We start from the raw sequence: 17,542 nt of genomic DNA, 5'->3' as shown, positions 1-17,542 counted from the left end.
ACTGACCTGCTGCTTTGTAGGGTGTCCCTTAATTTGGCTTTGTCTCACATTTTCTCATGGTTAGATTCAGGTGATACTGTTTTGGCAGGAAAACTACAGAAACGATGTTGTGTCCTTCTCCGTGCACATGAGGAGGCACGTGATGTCTTTTGTCCCAGTACTGGTGATGGCAACTTCTACCACCTAGTTAAGGTGGTGGCTTGCCAGTATTCTCCACCAGTACTAGTTGTTTTCTTTTGTACTAAATAAGTCATCTGTGGGAAGATACTTTGAGACTAAGTAAATATCCTGTTCCTAATCAAACTTTCCCTCAATGGCTTAAGCTTCGTTGATGGTCCTGGCTGGAACCTCATGTTTACTATTCTAAGACCAATACAAACCTTAAGAGGCCAGTGCCTCTTGTGACCCCCGGAAAGGGGTGGGGTTGGGGAGACTGTACAAAGTTGATGGTGGCCAGAGAGATCTAACTGGAAGTGAAGGAATCTTTAGGGTGGCCTAGGGGGCGAAGGGACCCATAGAGCTGTGAGATTTGGTGAAAAATTGACGCTGGTGGGAATTCGTGCCCTCATCTCACAAATATGCATTAGAGGCCCACTCCGTGCCAGGCACTGTGGCACAGCAATGAACAAAAGAGATCAAATCTCAGCCCTCCTGGGGCTGACACTGCTGTGGGAGGACGCCAGCTACAAACAACAGAAATATATAGCATGTTTGATAGTGATAAGCTGAGGTTAAGGAGATAGACAGTAACAGGGTATCTCTCCCAGATAAGACGATCCTTCTCCCTCTCATCTACCCTCCCCTGGGTCTCCCCACCTCTGTTGTCTGCCAGAAACTCTGGCTGAGCCAAGTGCACTTGCAGACGCCATCTGCTCTCGCCGGGAGTGGGGCCTGTGCCAGCTCCGGCGTCTGGACTCTTGGCACGCAGCCCTGGAGCCCTGGAGCGAGGGAACTCTGGCTGGCCCCACATCAGGAGGGGAATCCTCCAGTTTGGCTGACTGGGACTAATGAGACAGAGGGCTTCTGGGAAGGGGAAGCCAGTGCAAGCTGGGTGGGCTTCCTGAAGGAGGTGGAGGCCGGCAGAGTGAGGATAGTACCCGAATCAGGCTGATGGAGATGGATATAAATAATAATATTCATAAACATCATCAAACACATTCAGAGCGCCTACTTTGCCAAGCTTTGGGTAAATGTTGGACATTTGTTATCACAGCTCATCTAAGTGCTTTAGGCATGTTACCACATCTAAGAGGCAGGGAGTATTTACCCCTGTTTTACAGATGAAGAAATTAGGGTTCAGAGAGGTGATGCCATTATCTAGATGTCACACAGTAAGTGACCCGAAGAGCCTGGAGGGGCCAGCCCCGTTATGCAGCAGTTTAGTTTGCATGCTCTGCTTTGGTGGCCCGTGGTTTGCCAGTTTGGATCCTGGGTGCAGAGCTCTGCACTGCTTGTCAAGCCAAGCTGTGGCAAGCATCCCACATATAGAAAGTAGAGGAAGATGGGCATCGGTGTTAACTCACGGCCAGTCTTCCTCAGAAAAAAAAAAAAAAACCAGATTGGCAGATGTTAGCTCAGGTCTGCGTGGGTCCAAACACTGACTCCTAACCACCACCATCTGTATCATCTGCTAACCAGCACATCACCCCACGGCTGGCCCACTCCCACCTCTGCCTCCTTTCCCTGGAAGCCCGCACCTCACCTTTGCCTCTGCTTCCTCCCCTCCCTTTGGGCCAGCAAGCAACACAGCCCAGGGTTTCAATCTGCCGGGCCTGGTACCAGTCGTTACCCTGGGCCAGTGAGGACATATCTCTGAGCCTCAGTTTCTTTATCTGCAAAATAGGGACAGCAAGAGAGCTACTGAGAGAAATCAATGCGATGATGAGTGTGAAGCATCTGACACGGGGACCGGGGTACTCTGCCCTCAGGGAAGTGGCAGCGTGCTCTTAGGCAAGGCCCTCATGTCGCCGCGCCTGTTTCCTCCTGTGCACAGCAGGACAATAAGGTGGTACCTCCTAGGTCGTTCTGAGGACTAAATGCGTATACGGAAGCACTAACAACAGTGAACACAGTTAGCCGTCATTGCTGTTATTATTATTGGGAAGGGGGAGGGAGAGTAGGGGAGATGGAGGCGGGGCCAAGCCAGGAAGGCCCAGGAGAATCGAGGGCGCCCCCTCCTCCTCCCCGCAAAGCTCGGGACTGGGCTGGGGGGGGGGCGGATCGGGGCCCGCTGTCCTCGGAGACCCCCGCCTGCTCCCGCACACCCGGGGTCGCAGGGGCCGGTCGTCGGGAGCTGACGTCGGCCTTCAAGGCCCCCCTCCCCGGCCACCGCGGAGGAGGAGCCCGAGAGCCCGCGCCCCGCCGCCATCCCCGCCCCCGCGCGCTGCGGGCCCGGGGCGCAGAGAGGGGAGCCGAGCGGAGCACGGGGTTTACTGAGTTCCCCAACCCCGGGCGGCAGGATCGGGGCGGGCGTCGGTGCAGGCGGCCCAGGAGGCATTGGGCCGTGGGTGGTGAGTGAGGGGCAGAGGTGGGGGGCACCGCCCCTCTCCCGGGTCCTAGCATTGGGGATGGGGAGACAAAGCGTCGGCGAGGAAATCGGCTCAAACCAGGTTTAGAGTGAGGGCGAGAGGCTTGGGGACCCCCCGTGGGGATGGTGGGATGAGCAGAATCTTCTTTGTGGCTGAGTGTGCACAAATGTGTGGTGGGTCGGGGGTGTTATGGGGGAGGTGTGCAAAGGTGGATGCTAGTAAAACAGGAGGTGTCCGGGAAGCTGGTGGCTGCGCAGGGAGTAGCCTGGGGTCATGGATGTGGGTGGAATAGGGGAACCGTGCGTGGATCAGGTGTTTGGGACAGGTGTGCAAGGGAAGTGATGGGAACAAGGGAGAGTGTCCAGAGTGCACGTGTGGGAAGCCTCTGCGTATGGGGGGAATCTGATGCTGGGGGGATTAGGAGTGTGCAAGGAGTCACTTGGGATGAGTGTGGAAGAAGGTTGGGGGTTCCAGAGGGATGTTTTCTGGAAGCTGATGTTGTTTGGGGCAAGTATGCCAGGAGTCCCTTGGGAGATGAATGGGGAGAGGTGGAGGTGGGGGTTGGGCTTGCCTGAATGGGTGTGTGTGGCAGGGGACTTGGGTATTCACAGGGTGCAGGCTTTGCTGGCAACAGGGGGTGTGTGGACTACAGTGAAGTGCAAAGTGTCACTGGGGATGGGTGTGGGGGAGAGGGTTGGGTGTGTAGTTCATGGGGGAAGTAAACATGGAAGGCAGGGTTTGGAATAAGTGTGCAACAGGTATGTGGTTTTTGCTGAGAGGGGAAAAGCCCAGATTTGAATGTGCAGACCCCTGAGTTCTCTTCCCAACTTGGGCCAGCCTCTTTTACTCTGTGGGCCTCAGTTTTACTATCTGTAAATGGGTCTGAGGGCTGTTGAACTCACTAGTCTGTGCCTGGAGTCTCTTCAGAGTCAGGGGAAGGAGGAAGGTGAGACTTTGACAACTTGTCTTTTCTTTCCCCTACCCCCAGGACATCTCTTCTGGAGCCTCCACCAGCCATGGACAGCTCCAGTCTCGGAGAGCTCCACAAGCCTCTGCTGGCAGGTGTGGGCTGCGAGCCTGCTGTCCAGAGGCCTGGCGAGCCTGAGCTGGGGCCCCCATTTCGAGAGACAGCCTTGGCGGAGTCACTGAGGGGTTGGCAGTTCCTACTACCACCTCTTCCCTCTGTGAGCGCCAGCCTGGGGGAGCCAGGGCCCCCCGACCTTGAGGTAGGAGCAGCAGGCCTTAGTGGGGGCTGGGGGTGGGGGCTCGAGGTGGACCCAGCTGTGGTCAGCATCTGGCAGGCTGGCCCCTGGGGTGTCTGCCTTCGGCCTGGAGTCTCACTTTTTCAGGTTATGGTTTTTCTCGTTCTACATCTCCCCTGGTTTCTTTACCTTTTTCTCTCCAGATTTGTCTGTCATCTTTGTTCCGTCACCTTTGGCTCTCTTGTCTGTCTTCCCTCTGATTTCTGACTTCCCTGCTCTCCATCTGTCCATCTCTTTCTGGAGCTGACACACCTTTGGCCTCTGTCGGCTCTGGTCTGTTTTTTCAGATTAATGTCACTTCTTATAATTTCTCATTCCTTGTACACATTGCCAAATTTGTCTTTCCTTTTTTTCCTTCTTTTTTTTGGAGGAAGATTAGCCCTGAGCTAACATCTGCCGCCACTTCTCCTCTTTTTGCTGAGGAAGACTGGCCCTGAGCTAATATCCGTGCCCATCTTCCTCTACTTTATATGTGGGACGCCTGCCACAGCATGGCTTGACAAGCAGTGGGTAGGTCCACACCCGGGATCCAAACGGGCAAACCCCAGGCCACTGAAGCAGAACGTGTGCACTTTACTGCTGCGCCACCAGGCCAGCCCCTGTCTTTTATTTCTTAAAGATGGTTTTCCAGTTACTATTGCTGTATAAGAAATTACATCCTTGGGGCTGGCCCGGTGGTGCAGCAGTTAAGTTCACACGTTCTGCTTCGACGGCCTGGGGTTTGCGGGTTTGGATCCCTGGTGTGGACCTACGCACCGCTTGGCAAGTCATGCTGTGGCAGGCATCACACATATAAAGTAGAGGAAGATGGGCATGGATGTTAGCTTAGGGCCAGTCTTCCTCAGCAAAAAAGAGGAGGTTTGGTGGCAGATGCTAGCTCAGGGCTAATCTTCCTCAAAAAGAAAAAAAAACAGAAATCACATCCCAAAACTTAGTAGCTTAAAACAGCGACAATCATTATTATCGCTCATGGTTTCTGTGGGTGGGGAACTTGAGAAGGACTCCGTTGCTGGGTCTGCCTCAGGTTTTTTTCATGGGGTTGCAGTCAGCCGGTGGCTAGAGCTGGAACAGTCCGGGGCTGGCTGGGTCTTTCTTTCTCTTCACGTAGTCTGAGGGTTTCTACACAGGTCTCCCCATGTGGCTGGTTTGGGCCTCCTCACAGCATGGCAGCTTCAGGGCAGTCAGACTGCTTACGTGCCTCCAGCCTCCATCACGAGTGTTTCCACAAAGCAGAAACTGCCCCACCTTTTCGGACTTTGGCTCGGAAGTCCTGTGGCATTACTTCCACCACATTCTATCAATTACGAGTGAGTCACGGCCTCCTTAGACTCAAGGAAAGAGGACAGAAACCTCACCCCTTGAGGGGAACAGTATCAGTCACCATCTAAGAAAAGCATGCGGGATGGGAGAGATGGTTGTGGCCATTTTTGGAAACACATTCTGCCACACTGTGGCAGTAAGCGTCACCTTGACATTGTGCGTGTCTCATAATTCCATTATTTGAAGACGCTGAGGGCCTTGTGAGTTCTGCTGGTTCTCATTCACTCTTTCTTGTGTGCCTGATTATCTTTGCATGCTGGTCACGGTATTAAAAAAATTATTTTTAGGAGAAATTGTTTTGACGCCTAGAATGAAGGTACTTTCCCCCAGAGTAGATTTGGTTTGCTTCTTTCCGCTGCCTGGGGATACTACCAGTTAGAGGTCGCTTTTAATCCAGTTCAAGGTTTGAATGAAAGGTTAATTTTTCTGGGATTGGCAAATGCCCGCAGGGCAAGGGGGGCTTGACCTCTCTGTTAAATTAACCTTGATTTTTCACTTAATTTTTGGCCTTATAGTAACTGCTTAAAATCTTGTGAGCTATTTGATGCAAGATTTTAAAATATGTTTTTATCTAGAATTTATAGGTTTCAGGAGGCAGGTTTGTCCTAGACATTTAGGCCACCAGAGCTGTGTCCGCTAATTTCCGTCTTTTCTCAGGTTCCTCTCTCCGATGGTGGCTGTCTCTGCTTCAGGGGTTTTCAACTCAGAGATTATAAGCAAATGTACTGGCCATAATTGGGCTTGTGAACTTGAAAATGAACTCAAAACTTTGGGTGTGGGTGGGGCTTTTTTCTGGAGACAGGGTTCCCAGCTTCCCCTCATGGGGATCCAGGATATAGAACAGTCAAGAGCCTATCTCCTGGGGCATTTTTCTCTCTTGGTGTCTCTGGGGAGGCCCTGGTCGTTGGGGGCCATGGGAAGCAGAGCAGTGGAGCAGGGAAGGTGGGTGAAGATGCCCACCCAGACCCTCTCCTGCCCGTAGGATGTGTCATCCAGTGACAGTGACTCAGACTGGGATGGGGGCAGCCTTCTCCCCCCACTCCTACCCCACGACCACCTGGGCTTGGCTGTCTTCTCCATGCTGTGCTGCTTCTGGCCTGTGGGCATCGCCGCCTTCTGCCTGGCCCAGAAGGTCAGTCTGTGTGTGGGATTGGGAGGGGACTGGATATAAAAGAGAAAAATGCATTCAGAACAAAAGAAAACAAAACAGAGGAGCTATGCCTGGGGGACAAAGAGAGATGGGAAGAAGGATTGGAAGAGAGACATTCAGGGTTAAAATGAGGTGTGATTCACAGCTGAGAGATGGTGAAGAACCTGAACTCGGATCCTAGGTCTGCCATGCTCTGTAAGATTTGGGGCAAGCCACTGAATTTCCCTGTGCCTCATTCATCTCATCTGTAAAACGGGAATAGTTCCTACCTCAGGGTCATTGTGAGGATTCCAACTCAAATGAGTTGGAACGGTGGCATCTAGTAATAGTATATTTTTATTAGTCACCAGTATCCTCAGTGCCCAGCTGTGCGTGACCCACAGTGGTACTCCCTAGTTTTTTTGGTAATATATGAATAAATACAGGGATGTGTCGGGTGGGGGAGGGTCTAGGGCTGCGGGGAAGCAGGGTGGGGTGAGGGGATGTCTGAGTCACCGCTGCCCAACGCCTCCACAGACCAACAAGGCTTGGGCCGAGGGGGACGTCCAGGGGGCAGGGGCCGCCTCCCGCCGCGCCTTCCTGCTGGGGGTCCTGGCCGTTGGGCTGGGCGTGTGTACTTACGCGGCCGCCCTGGTGACCCTGGCCGCCTACCTCGCCTCCCGAGACCCGCCCTAGTTGCCCCCGCGGCCCCCACTGTGAACCCAGAGGCCGGCTGCTCAGCGTGCTCGCGGTCAGAGTGGAGAATCGGGTGGATGAGGCGGCGGCGGCGGCAGCATCCGGAATCGGGAGTGAGCTGGACCACCCCCTCGCCTTCCTGGCCGCCACAACGTGAGATTAAACACCAGACACTGTTGCAGCCAAACCTGTGTCTGTCTGTGTGTGTGGGAAGGTGGAAAGAGCTGGGAGTGTCTGAGACCAGGGACAGGCCAGGGTGACAGGCTGTCCCAGGGGTGTTCCTGGACACCTCGGAGCCGGAGAAGGGGGAATTTGAGGGTGGAAGGTTTCCAAATTGGAGAACGTTCTCTTCACAACGGGGGTGGTCAGTAGAGAATTGGAGAGAGCCGGTTCCAAGTCCTTACTCCTCCACATAGGAGCCCAAGTGACTTCTCTTTGAGCTTCCCTTTTCCTCATCTGCAAAATGGGACTAATTTTCTCCACACCTCGGAGCTGTGGCGAGGACCAAACCGGTCATACATGTGAACAGCAGTCTCTCCCTGAGCTCTTTTGACAGCAAGTGGCAGAAATGCAACTCGAACTGCCTTACGTAACAACACGGAAGAAAGCTGAGGTAGAACCCGATTCAGGAGCTCAAATGAAATGGTCTGGTTTCTCCATCTCTTGGCCCTCTTCTCCGCTGTTGGCTTCTTTCTGTCAGGGCTCCCCCTTCTCAGGGAGAAAAAGGGCCTGGCAGCGCAGGGACGCCAGAGGTTCTCTTTCCCAGGCACCCTCTCACTGGCCCATCTGGGGTGGGAGGCAGCCCCATCAAAGGGCCTGAGATGGGGAGAAGGATGGAGCACTAAGGCATCAAAGTGCTGGGACCCAGCAAGCAAAACCGACATGAGCGCTCAGCTGAGGCGTACAGGAAGTGCTCACTAAATGGGTCCAGTAATCGCAAATAATGGGGTGAGAGGTGGTTTAATTTCCTCGCTGTTGAGTGTCATTCCAGTGGCTGTTACTAGAAGAAAACACTAGTCCCCATTTGGCCTTCTCCTAAGCATCTCATGGAGCATAATTTCAAGCTAATGGTATTTGTGTGTTTCCTTCCTGGTTACTGGGGCAATTGTGGGAACTGGGTGAACTAGTTCAAGCATGTGCAGGGTGCAGCACAGGGCCCACCAGATGTGCCATTTTCACCGTAAACCCCCAGACAGCAGCAGCAGACAGGATCTGGCAGCCATGTGGCCCAGCTGTGCAAGTTATTCCTCGTGGGGCGCTCACATGTTCTTGGCTCCTGCCCACTAAATGGGGGGGAGGGGGCAGTCAAAATGCCTCCCATAGTTCCATACGCCCCCTGGGGGTGCCACCACCTGACTGAGAACCAATGGGCCTCAGCCACTTTTGTTTACAGATGGGAACCGCAGGCAGCCCAGTGTGCTGGTGTCTCCCTGGCTTTGTCTGAACAGTCTGGGCTCTGAGTGGGGCTGAAGCTCCACCACTGACCAGCTGGTGACCTCCACTGACTAGCTGGTGACCTCTGGCAGCCAACTGGCTTCTGGGCTTCTTTCCTCATCTTAAAAGGGGAACTATAACAGCCCTGCCTCCTGGAATTGTTGGGCTGGTAACAGCAGCGCTCAGAGCCAGACTCCTCTCTGAGGCCTGTTCCTTCCCTCTCCTGCCCTTACATGCTCCGTTCCAGCCACACTGGCCACCTTGCTGGTCCTTGACCTTCCACAGGGCTCTGCCTGAGGCTTGGCTTGTCCCTCACAGATGAGCTGGCTCCCTGGCCTCTCCTGGGCTTCCCTCAGACGTCCCCCTCTCCTCCCTCTCTCCGTGAAGCCATTGCTGACTGATGTATTAAATTTGCCCTGCCCAAACCCTTCTTCCCCACTTTCTGTTTTTTCATAGCATTTACCACCACCGGACAAACACCAATTTATTTGTCCATCACCCCACTTACTCCTCGAACCTGGGACCTAGGTCTCTGGATCACTTCTGAGTCCTCAGCACCTAGCAGGGCCTGTACACAGTGGGTGCTCAACAGGTATCTGAATGAAGACTGAACGAATTCATTCAACAAATGTGCAATCCTAGGATGTTTCTGGTGTGTGTGTGGGGCGGGATGAGGTCTGTGCCCTCTGGATCCAGGGGCTGTAGCTACTCAGCAGGACCACCGGCTCACCCAGGCACACAAGGACAGAGGCAAGGCTGGGTCACTGGTTTATTTTGCGCTGGAGGGAGTGGGTGGTGGCAGCAGGAGGGCACCCTGCCCCAGCTTGCCTCAGCTCTTGGAGTAACGCCTCTGTAGCGATTCCCGGTAGAAGCGGAAGACATGTTGCGAGGCGGCCTGGGCTGCAGCCAGGCACTGCTGGAGCTGGGAAGGGGAGAGACTGGTCACTGCTGGGGGACTATCCCTGCACCCACACACACACGGCCTCACTGACCCAAGAGGTTCCCCTCAACCCGACCTGATTCCCAGAGCCCCCCAACCTACCACTTCCCCCTCCGAGCCCCTCCCTCCAAGGTGAGGCAGATGCTAAGGGGATTCTCTCAAGTGCATTTCTTTCTTTCCCACTTCATGAGCTTTCTTAGAGGGAAAGGGCAGAAAAAAAGAGGTGAGGGCTTCAAGGGTAAGATTCTGACAGCTCCAGGTCCTCAGACCAATGGGATCAGGCATCCTGACACGGGAAGAGATCCCAACTTAACAGAGCTCCAGAATTGGAGAGATCTGGAATTTTAAAGCCACAGGCCGTGACTCCAAATAATCTTAAAAGCCACGGAATGCGAGACCCCAAATTTTTACTGCCACATATTCCTAGATTCACAGGAGGTCCGGTTGGCAATGCTCTTGGAGACCATTTGGCCCAAGAGTTTCCAAACTGTTCTTCAGGGATCTGGAATTCTGGGGGTGCACCACTCTGAGCTGGAAGTTGGGGGGGGCCTTTCAGATGCTCCCCCCCTTTTTTTTTTTTTGAGGAAGATTAGCCCTGAGCTAACATCCGTGCCCATCTTCCTCTACTTTATATGTGGGATGCCTACCACAGCATGGTGTACCAAGCGGTGACATGTCCGCACCCGGGATCGAACGGGTGAACCCCGGGCCACCGAGAAGCGGAATGTACAAACTTAACTGTGGGGCCGGCCTCGCCCTCACCTAATTTCAAAACTGAGCTCCTCCTCTTATCTTATAATCGGGCTTCCCTTTAAAATTCTCACAAAGGTTTCTGTGGCTACAAAGTTTGAAAACTCCTATGTAGAGAAAGGATGCGAGGAAGGGGCTCTCCATAAACCTCTCAGGGTCGGGTGCAGAGTTAGGATAAGACCTCATGCTGGACGGGAAGGAAAGATCTGGCGTTCATCCCCCTCCACACGCTGGTACCTCAGCATCGGAGTAGAGCCCCTTGGTGGTGGACATCAGCAGCTTCCGTTCCACGCTGTCAAGCGCAAAGGTCAGGACTGCTCGGGCCTCCTAGGGACGAGGGGAAGAAGGTGGGGGACCTGGGCCTCGCCCTTCCCGGAGCCAGGCACTCGGGCGTCAAGTGTCGCTGTTGTTTCATCACTGAACCACCTCTTCCCTGCTTCCCCGGGAACGCTCTGTGTAATTACGCCTTTCGTGTAATTGCTCCCCACGCCTGATTCCAACCGCATGGTTCTGACGAGGGCTTCCAAGCGCAGTATTCCTGCCCCATAGGAGTAGCCACAATGCGTCATTTACCTGGTGCCCCCCAGCCTCCCGGCCCCTTCCACACTCTGTACCACAGGGCTGGAAGCCGACAAACTATTTCCCAGACTCCCTTGCCAGTTCAGTTCTGGCAGTAATGTGCTGGCAGACTGGAAGGAGGGGGAGACAGCACCAAGGTCCACACTCGGGACAGTCAGGGCAAAAGCAAGATTTCTTCTGTGCATCCAGAACCAACTGTGACAACGCCTTCCACAGCACAGAGCAGGAGCTGGCTCCCTGGCTTCACCCAGGCTGGTAGAACCTCTCATCACTGGGTGTCCCCACCTCGTCCTTTTTTGCTCTTTCAGCTCTTCCAAACTACTGCAACCAGTTCCCTGCATCCAATTCCCTGCCTGAAATCCCCCAAGTGGTTTGTGCTCTCCTGACTGGATGCGACCGTTACAGCACTGGGCGAGTGACTCAGAGTAACCAGAGCCCTAGGACACCGTGAACTTGAGCTGCTGAGGCAAGCTCTCTTCCCTCCTCTGCTTTTGAGGCTCTTAAGGGGGAAGCATGGAGCTTAAGGGGCCAGTCACAGCCTCAGGAGAGACGCTGGCCAGAGAGGATGGAGCCGATGTGCAGAAAAGAACAGGGACTGAGAAACGAAGCAAAAACAACCCTGTTGGCGTCTGAGGCCCTGGCTCCTAGCCAGACGTCTGTTCTTTCTGAGTTTGCTCCTGAATGTCAGTAAATTCCCTTCTTGCTTAAGTGGGTTTGAGCGGAGTGTCTAGCAATTGCCTGGATGAACAGAGAAGAGCTTGCCAGTTGGGACTAAGGTGGTATGAGTGAAATGTTGTGGAGAAGGAGTGTCTGCCACGGCCCTCACCACCTGGGCTTCATACCTACCTTTTCCTGCTTGGCCGTGGGGTCCAGCATGAGGGTCCCATCAGAGTCCAGGGCACAGGTGACCCCACAGAAAAGGGCCCGCATGGGCACACCTCCGTCTACCAATGCCATGCAGGCGGCATTCAGGCAACAGGCCAGGAGCTGAGTGACACGGGGAGTGGTTAAGAAGTTTCTACTGTAGGGCTGGCCAGCAGAACGTAGCCTCACCTCCGTTCACCCTAACAGTGCTTGTGGCGGACTTCACTACTTAGTCCACGAAGGCAGTAGGGCAGAATAGTTCTAAGTGGGTCTGGGATCAAGTGACCTTGAGTTCCAGAACTGCCTGTCACCTCTCAGCTGTGTGACCTTGAGCAAGTGACTTCCTCTCTCTGAGCCTCAATCAGGGATCATAATGAGATTCCATAGATGTGTACTGGCATGTGCCAAGCACCTTCAGGGAAACTGAGGGCCAGAGAGGGGAGAAACTTTCCAAGATCTCATGGGGAGGGAGTGGCAGAGCCAGGCCTGGAGCTGGAGAATCTAGCAGGCAGCCACTACCAGGTGGGCAGGTGGGGTGACAGAGGGAGGAGTCATGACCACTGCCCTCAGTCCAGGGGAGAGGCGTGGCTGTGGCATGGTGGAAGGTGAGCCTGGAGACAGACAGCAGGCCCTGCCTGAGTCACCTCCAGTCTTTCTTCCCCAGGCCTAGCAAGTGGATCCGGGCCCAGCCTCAGAATCGGTCAGTCCCACCTCTGCCACTGACCCTCCATTACCTCCCCTCTGAGCTTCAGTTTCCCCCTGTGAAATGGGGTCACAAGAGCCCTTCTCTCCTTCCCGTCTGTGAAGCGCCTGCCCAATGCAGAGCCATGTACCAGCGCAGCCTTCTAGAAATGCCCTTTTCTGGTCCTCAGCCTCAACCTCTCTCATACAAATGACAGGGATCTTTCAGGGTCCTGCCGCTGACCCAACTGCTTTGCCTGCTCAGGGATCCCCCAGTGTTGAGCCTCAAATCCAAGCTCAGGGTCAGAGTAGAGGTCAATGGTACAGGCTTTAGAGTCAGACAGGCCTAGGCGTCAGTCCTGCCTGCCTTCCAGGTGTGTGACCTTGGGCAAGTGATTTCCCCTCTCCGGGCATCAGTTTCTTCACCTGACATATGGGAACATAAGAACACCTGCCTGCCAGGGACCTTGGGCTGGAGAACCAGATGGCTTAGGCTCAAGTCCTGGCTCTGCCAATTACTAGGTATGTGAGGTGACCTTTCCGTGGGATTAAATGAGTTAATATGAACTCAGAACAGCGCCTGGCACATAGTAAGCACTCAAGCTGTGTTTGCTGTTCTTCAATAAAGTTGGTGCTTAACAAGTGTTTGGAGGTCTTCTGGCTAGCAGAGGGTGCATACAGGGCCATCAGCAAGGGTGGCAATCAGAGAGATTCTGGAGGACTTCCTGGAGGCAGTGGCCCAGGGGAAAGGATACAGAGCCAGCATCGCTGATGACCTGCAGTACCACGGTGATGGAGGTGCGGGGGTGCAGCGTCCCCAGCACCACCGCTTCACACGTGTTCCTAATCAGCCGCTCCCGGCTCTTCTCCGCTACGCCTGGGGAAATCAGGGGTGGGGTGGGGTGCGGTTGTCAGGCTCTTCCCTTCCATCTGGCTCACCTTCCTCCATACGTCCCACCCAAGCCCTCTGGAAAGGGCCTGCAGTCTCAGCCCAGGTTGGTGCAGGACCCTGCATGGATGACAGAGGATCCCCAGTGGGAAGGGGGCAGGACCTAACTGCCACCCACCCCACCCCTCCCACCCCTCCCACCTCCAGCACTCAATAAGGGAGCCTCCTGGGGGAGAAAAATCCGAGTTCCCATGCCCTGTGTTGCTGGCCACTCCCATCGCAGCTGGGCCCAATTACCAGGCAGCCCGATCTTCGGCCTCAGGATCACTTCCAGCGTGGCCTTGTTGAAGATCTCTTTGCTGACCTTCACCTCAGCCGGCCCGTACACGCCTGCCAGGACGGAGGTGTCCCCTGGGGAGACAGCATGGGCGGCCTCACTCACATCTTCCCTGCCTCTGGGGCCCAATGTGTGGCACTTAACAGTGTGGGCACTGAGCTGGATGGCTGGGGTTCCCCACATCACCCCCCCTTCAGCCCACTATTTGTTGGTAGTGATTCTTTGAGCACTTGCTTCCCTTCTCTGCCTCTGCTTCCTCATCTGTGAAACGGGGATAACAAAAATACCTCCCTCAGTGTTGTGAGGATTAAAGACACCCTGAAGGGTCCAGGTGGGTCCTAACTCCTGCTTATTTCCCCAGAGTGGGAATGAATGGGGGCAAAGACGCTAAGACCTGGGAAATAAATGCTTGGCTTCTCATCCTATCTGCCTCCTACTGGCTCTGTAACCTCAGCTGATTTTGCTCACTTCTCTGGGCCTCTTTTACCATTTGCAAAATGAAGAGTTTGGACTACAACAGTGGCTTCCAAACTTTTCTGACTATAACTTCCAATTTGTTGTTGTTCGTCCCATCTAGGCGATTCCGACTCCTAGCGACCCTATGGACAGCAGAGAGGAATCCTGCCTGGTCTTTCTGCACCATCCTCTCGTCTTTCAGCGCTGTATCAGACAATGCTCTACTGCTGTTCATAGGGTTTTCATGGTCAGTTTTTTCGGAAGTGGGTGGCCAGGTCCTTCTTTGTCTAGTCCTGAAGCTTTGCTGAAACCTGTCCACCATGGGTGACCCTGCTGGTATTTGAAATACTGGTGGCAAAGCTTTCAGCATCACAGCAACACGCAGCCACCACAGTATGACAACCATCAGACAGATGGGTGATGTGGTTCCCTGACCAAGAAATGAACCTAGAACACGGGCAGTGAGGGCACCAAATCTTAACCACTAGACCACAATAATTTCCAATAAGAAATACATTTTACAGCGGGTCCCAGAACTCACACAAGTCTGTGTGTAAATGGAACAGAGGGCTCACAAAACACCTCTTATCATTACTGCTTTCATATACTCTGATATTGTCTACTCCACTCCAGATAAAAAGAAAGCTGGTCGCAGGCTACTAACACAGTGGTTGTCAACCCTGGCTGCATGCCGGAATCACTGTGGGGCCTGAAAAGATACCGATGCCCAGGCTGCTCCCCCAGAGATCCGAATTCACTTGCTCAGGGGTGGGGTTCAGGCACTGGAAGTGTCAGGGGTCATTCTAATCTGCAGCTGGACCTGCAATCTGCAGCTCGGGCACAGCTTCAAAACACTGGCCTGCAATGAGAATCACTGTAGCAGTTAAAAATGTAGCGGACAAGCCTCAGTAGGCATCGGGTGGGTGCCGGGGTGCTGCACTTTTAACAACCTCACCAGAGATTCTGAGGCTGGAAGCACAGGGCACACAGTTTTGAGGATCTGCAAGGACTCCTCTTGCTCCTGGGTCCTGGGGCTGTGAGGTTAAAGAACGTGGAAGGGGCTACCTTTCTCCTTATTTCTTAAGTTCTAAGAAACTCCAAGCATCTGAATTTAGCAAGAGCGCTAAGTCTGAGGGAGAGCCTGGGAAGGTCCCTGGGCTGGGGCTGTTTTTCCTGGTGCTGGGGAGGAGATGCCACACAACTGAGGGATTCTTGTGGCTCCGGGAGAATCTGCCCCGAAGGGGGAAATTACCGAAGCAGAACTAGATCTGCTCTGGGGTCTTCATACCTGTTGTTTCAGAGGAGCTGCCTGTGGTCCACCTGAGCCTGGGAGTCCCTCCCCTCTGACGTTCTCGAGCAATTCTCTCCTCTCCGGGCCCACATCCATCTTCAACTCCTGCCCCATCTATCTGATCCTCTTACAGCCAAACTCCTGAAGAGCTGTCTCCATTCGCTGTCTCTTCTTCCTCTCCTCCTTGACCCCACCACTCCACTGGAGCAGCTCTTGACGGCGTCACCAGGAACCTCCAAATTGTCAACCCATGGGTGTAGTCCATCCTCATTTCAGTAGGACTATGTCTACACTGGGTCTTTCTTCTGAATTCCAGACTTGTATGTCCAAGTGCCTCATATTGCCACTGTGACGTCTATTTGGCATTGCAAACTTAATGTTCCAAACTGAACGCATCTTCCCGCAGCACAGCTGATGTGGGCAAACACCTTAGCTTTAGCTCTCTCTTCTCATACCCCCAAACCAAACCATCTGCAAATGTTAGTTTACCTTCAAAATAACCCCAGAGTCTCACCACCTCCACTGATTTCACTCTGGTCTGAGCCACCATCATCTCCCCCTTTCCTCCATACTGTCTACGGTCAACACCGCAGCCAGAAAGATTCTATTAAAATATATTCAGACCATGTCACATGGCTCCCATCGCATTCACTAGGCCTTCTACGATGGAGGGACAGGCCTCCTTACCTCTCTCCAAAACCTCCTCTCACTGCTCCAGCTACACTGGTCTCCTGACTTCCTCAAACACACCAGGCAAGTTCTTGCCTCAGGGCCTTTGCTCCTGCTGTTCCCCATGCGTGGTATGCCTTGCCTCCTGATATCTTCAGGGTTTGCTCCCTTCCCTTTAGGTCTTTATTCAGACATTACCATCTCACCAAGGCCTTTCCTGACCATTTGATGTAAGATTTCAACCCTCTCTGGCACACCCTATGCCTCTTCTCTACTCTATTTTCCCTCGTGGTATTTTACTTAGTTCTTTACTGCCTGTCTTCTTGACTACAATGTAAACTCCATTAGGTCAGGGATTAAAAACATTTTTTTATGATGTATTCTCTGTGCCTAAAACAGTACTTAGCACAAATACAGGCAGGTTCAAGGAAGAAATGAATGAGAGCAGGTTGGTACTGGGTAGAAGGTAATGCCCAAGCGAGGGGAATGAAGTATCTATGGGGGTGATCCTTAGGCCTACCTCCAAAGGAATATTTACCTGAGTCAGGGTGTGGAGTCTAGTTTCAGAGGTATTTAGCTAGAAAAGGGAATATTTACTCAATAAGTAAGACCTGCCCCAATCTAGCAATATTTTACTCACCTGAAGAGATGTGTATACCAGTCAAAGAGATATTGACCCAACTGCTGGGGTGGGGAAAATCTTTTTCAACCCAGGGTGGGGACATTACCCTCAACCCGAAAAGTATTTACCTGGGTATAAGATCTGCCACAGTCTGGGAAGTAATTAAGCCGGTAGCGGTGACTGGTCTACTGTGTATGTATGCAAATGGACAGGTTTGCCTCAGCCTGGGATTAAGGACCCACGGCGTGTTTGTGGGAGACGGAGAAGGAATCCAGTCAAAGGCGATATTTACTCTGGTTAGATTTTACCTATTCTAAAGTATTCATTCTTTTTAAATTACTTTTTATCTCGTATAATTTTTTTCTTCCTCCCCAAAGCCCCGGTACATAGTTGTATATCCTAGCCGTAAGTCCTCCTAGTTCTTCTATGTGGGATCCGCCACAGCTTGGCTTGATGAGCGGTGTATAGGTCCCGCCCTGGATCCGAATCTACGAACCCGGTCTGCCGAAGGGGAACGCGCGAACTTAACCACTCAGCCACCGGTCGGCCCCTAAAGTATTCACTCTTACGGAAAGGTCTGCCCCTCTCTCATTCTGAGAAGTATTTACCAGGGTGGAGATATCTTTTTCCTTCTAGTCAGGAGATATATGTAACCTGGCGTACCTAGTAGTGTCCACTCAGGCAAGAAATTCTGTGCTAGTCCAAGAGTGACATGTGCCACGCAGCATAGGAGGGGGTGGGCACTCCTTTGCAAGGACACTGCAGCCGCGCCCCAAAACAACTATGACCTGAGGGAACGTGGCCCAGGCAGTATTTACTTGGGTTACGTTCTTACCTTGCAGGAAAGAAGCAGAACCATCCGGCCGGGACAGTAGGTTCTGTTCGCAAGCAAAGTGCCGGAGGCTGCAGCCGAGGCCCCGAGGGCTGGATTCTGTTCCAGACTCACCGCAAATCTTGGCGTCAGACCGCATCACACCCTCCATGACTCCGGATCCCACGTGTAGCAGCGACCACCGCTTCCGCCCGAAAGCGCGCGCTTGCGTGTTGGCTGCGTATTGAGTGCGCATGTGCACATCCAGGAGCGCCCGCCCCCAG

At 53.4% G+C, this 17,542-nt stretch overlaps 2 protein-coding genes across 2 annotated transcripts; one reads left to right on the top strand and one right to left on the bottom strand.

Moving 5' to 3' along the window:
• Positions 1 to 2,161: 2,161 nt before the first annotated feature.
• Positions 2,162 to 6,966, top strand: LOC124233848 (transmembrane protein 91-like). The gene is made up of 4 exons (XM_046651102.1): positions 2,162 to 2,510; positions 3,517 to 3,754; positions 6,093 to 6,242; positions 6,777 to 6,966. The coding sequence occupies exons 2-4, from the start codon at positions 3,545 to 3,547 to the stop codon at positions 6,933 to 6,935; spliced, it is 519 nt and encodes a 172-aa protein (XP_046507058.1). The 5' UTR covers positions 2,162 to 2,510; positions 3,517 to 3,544; the 3' UTR covers positions 6,936 to 6,966.
• Positions 6,967 to 9,125: 2,159 nt separating this feature from the next.
• LOC124233845 (exosome complex component RRP46-like) lies at positions 9,126 to 17,527 on the bottom strand. Its single transcript, XM_046651098.1, has 6 exons — positions 17,283 to 17,527; positions 13,370 to 13,483; positions 12,939 to 13,060; positions 11,485 to 11,625; positions 10,297 to 10,386; positions 9,126 to 9,291 (listed from the first exon to the last, which is right to left on the bottom strand). Exons 1-6 carry the CDS (start codon positions 17,512 to 17,514, stop codon positions 9,199 to 9,201), a joined length of 792 nt encoding a protein of 263 aa, XP_046507054.1. The 5' UTR covers positions 17,515 to 17,527; the 3' UTR covers positions 9,126 to 9,198.
• Positions 17,528 to 17,542: the final 15 nt, after the last annotated feature.

The sequence above is a fragment of the Equus quagga genome, unplaced genomic scaffold, assembly GCF_021613505.1.
Source record: "Equus quagga isolate Etosha38 unplaced genomic scaffold, UCLA_HA_Equagga_1.0 262_RagTag, whole genome shotgun sequence".
Lineage (NCBI taxonomy): Eukaryota > Metazoa > Chordata > Mammalia > Perissodactyla > Equidae > Equus > Equus quagga.
The sequence above is the reverse complement of the archived record's forward strand: the minus strand, read 5'-3'. Positions and strand labels throughout refer to the sequence as shown.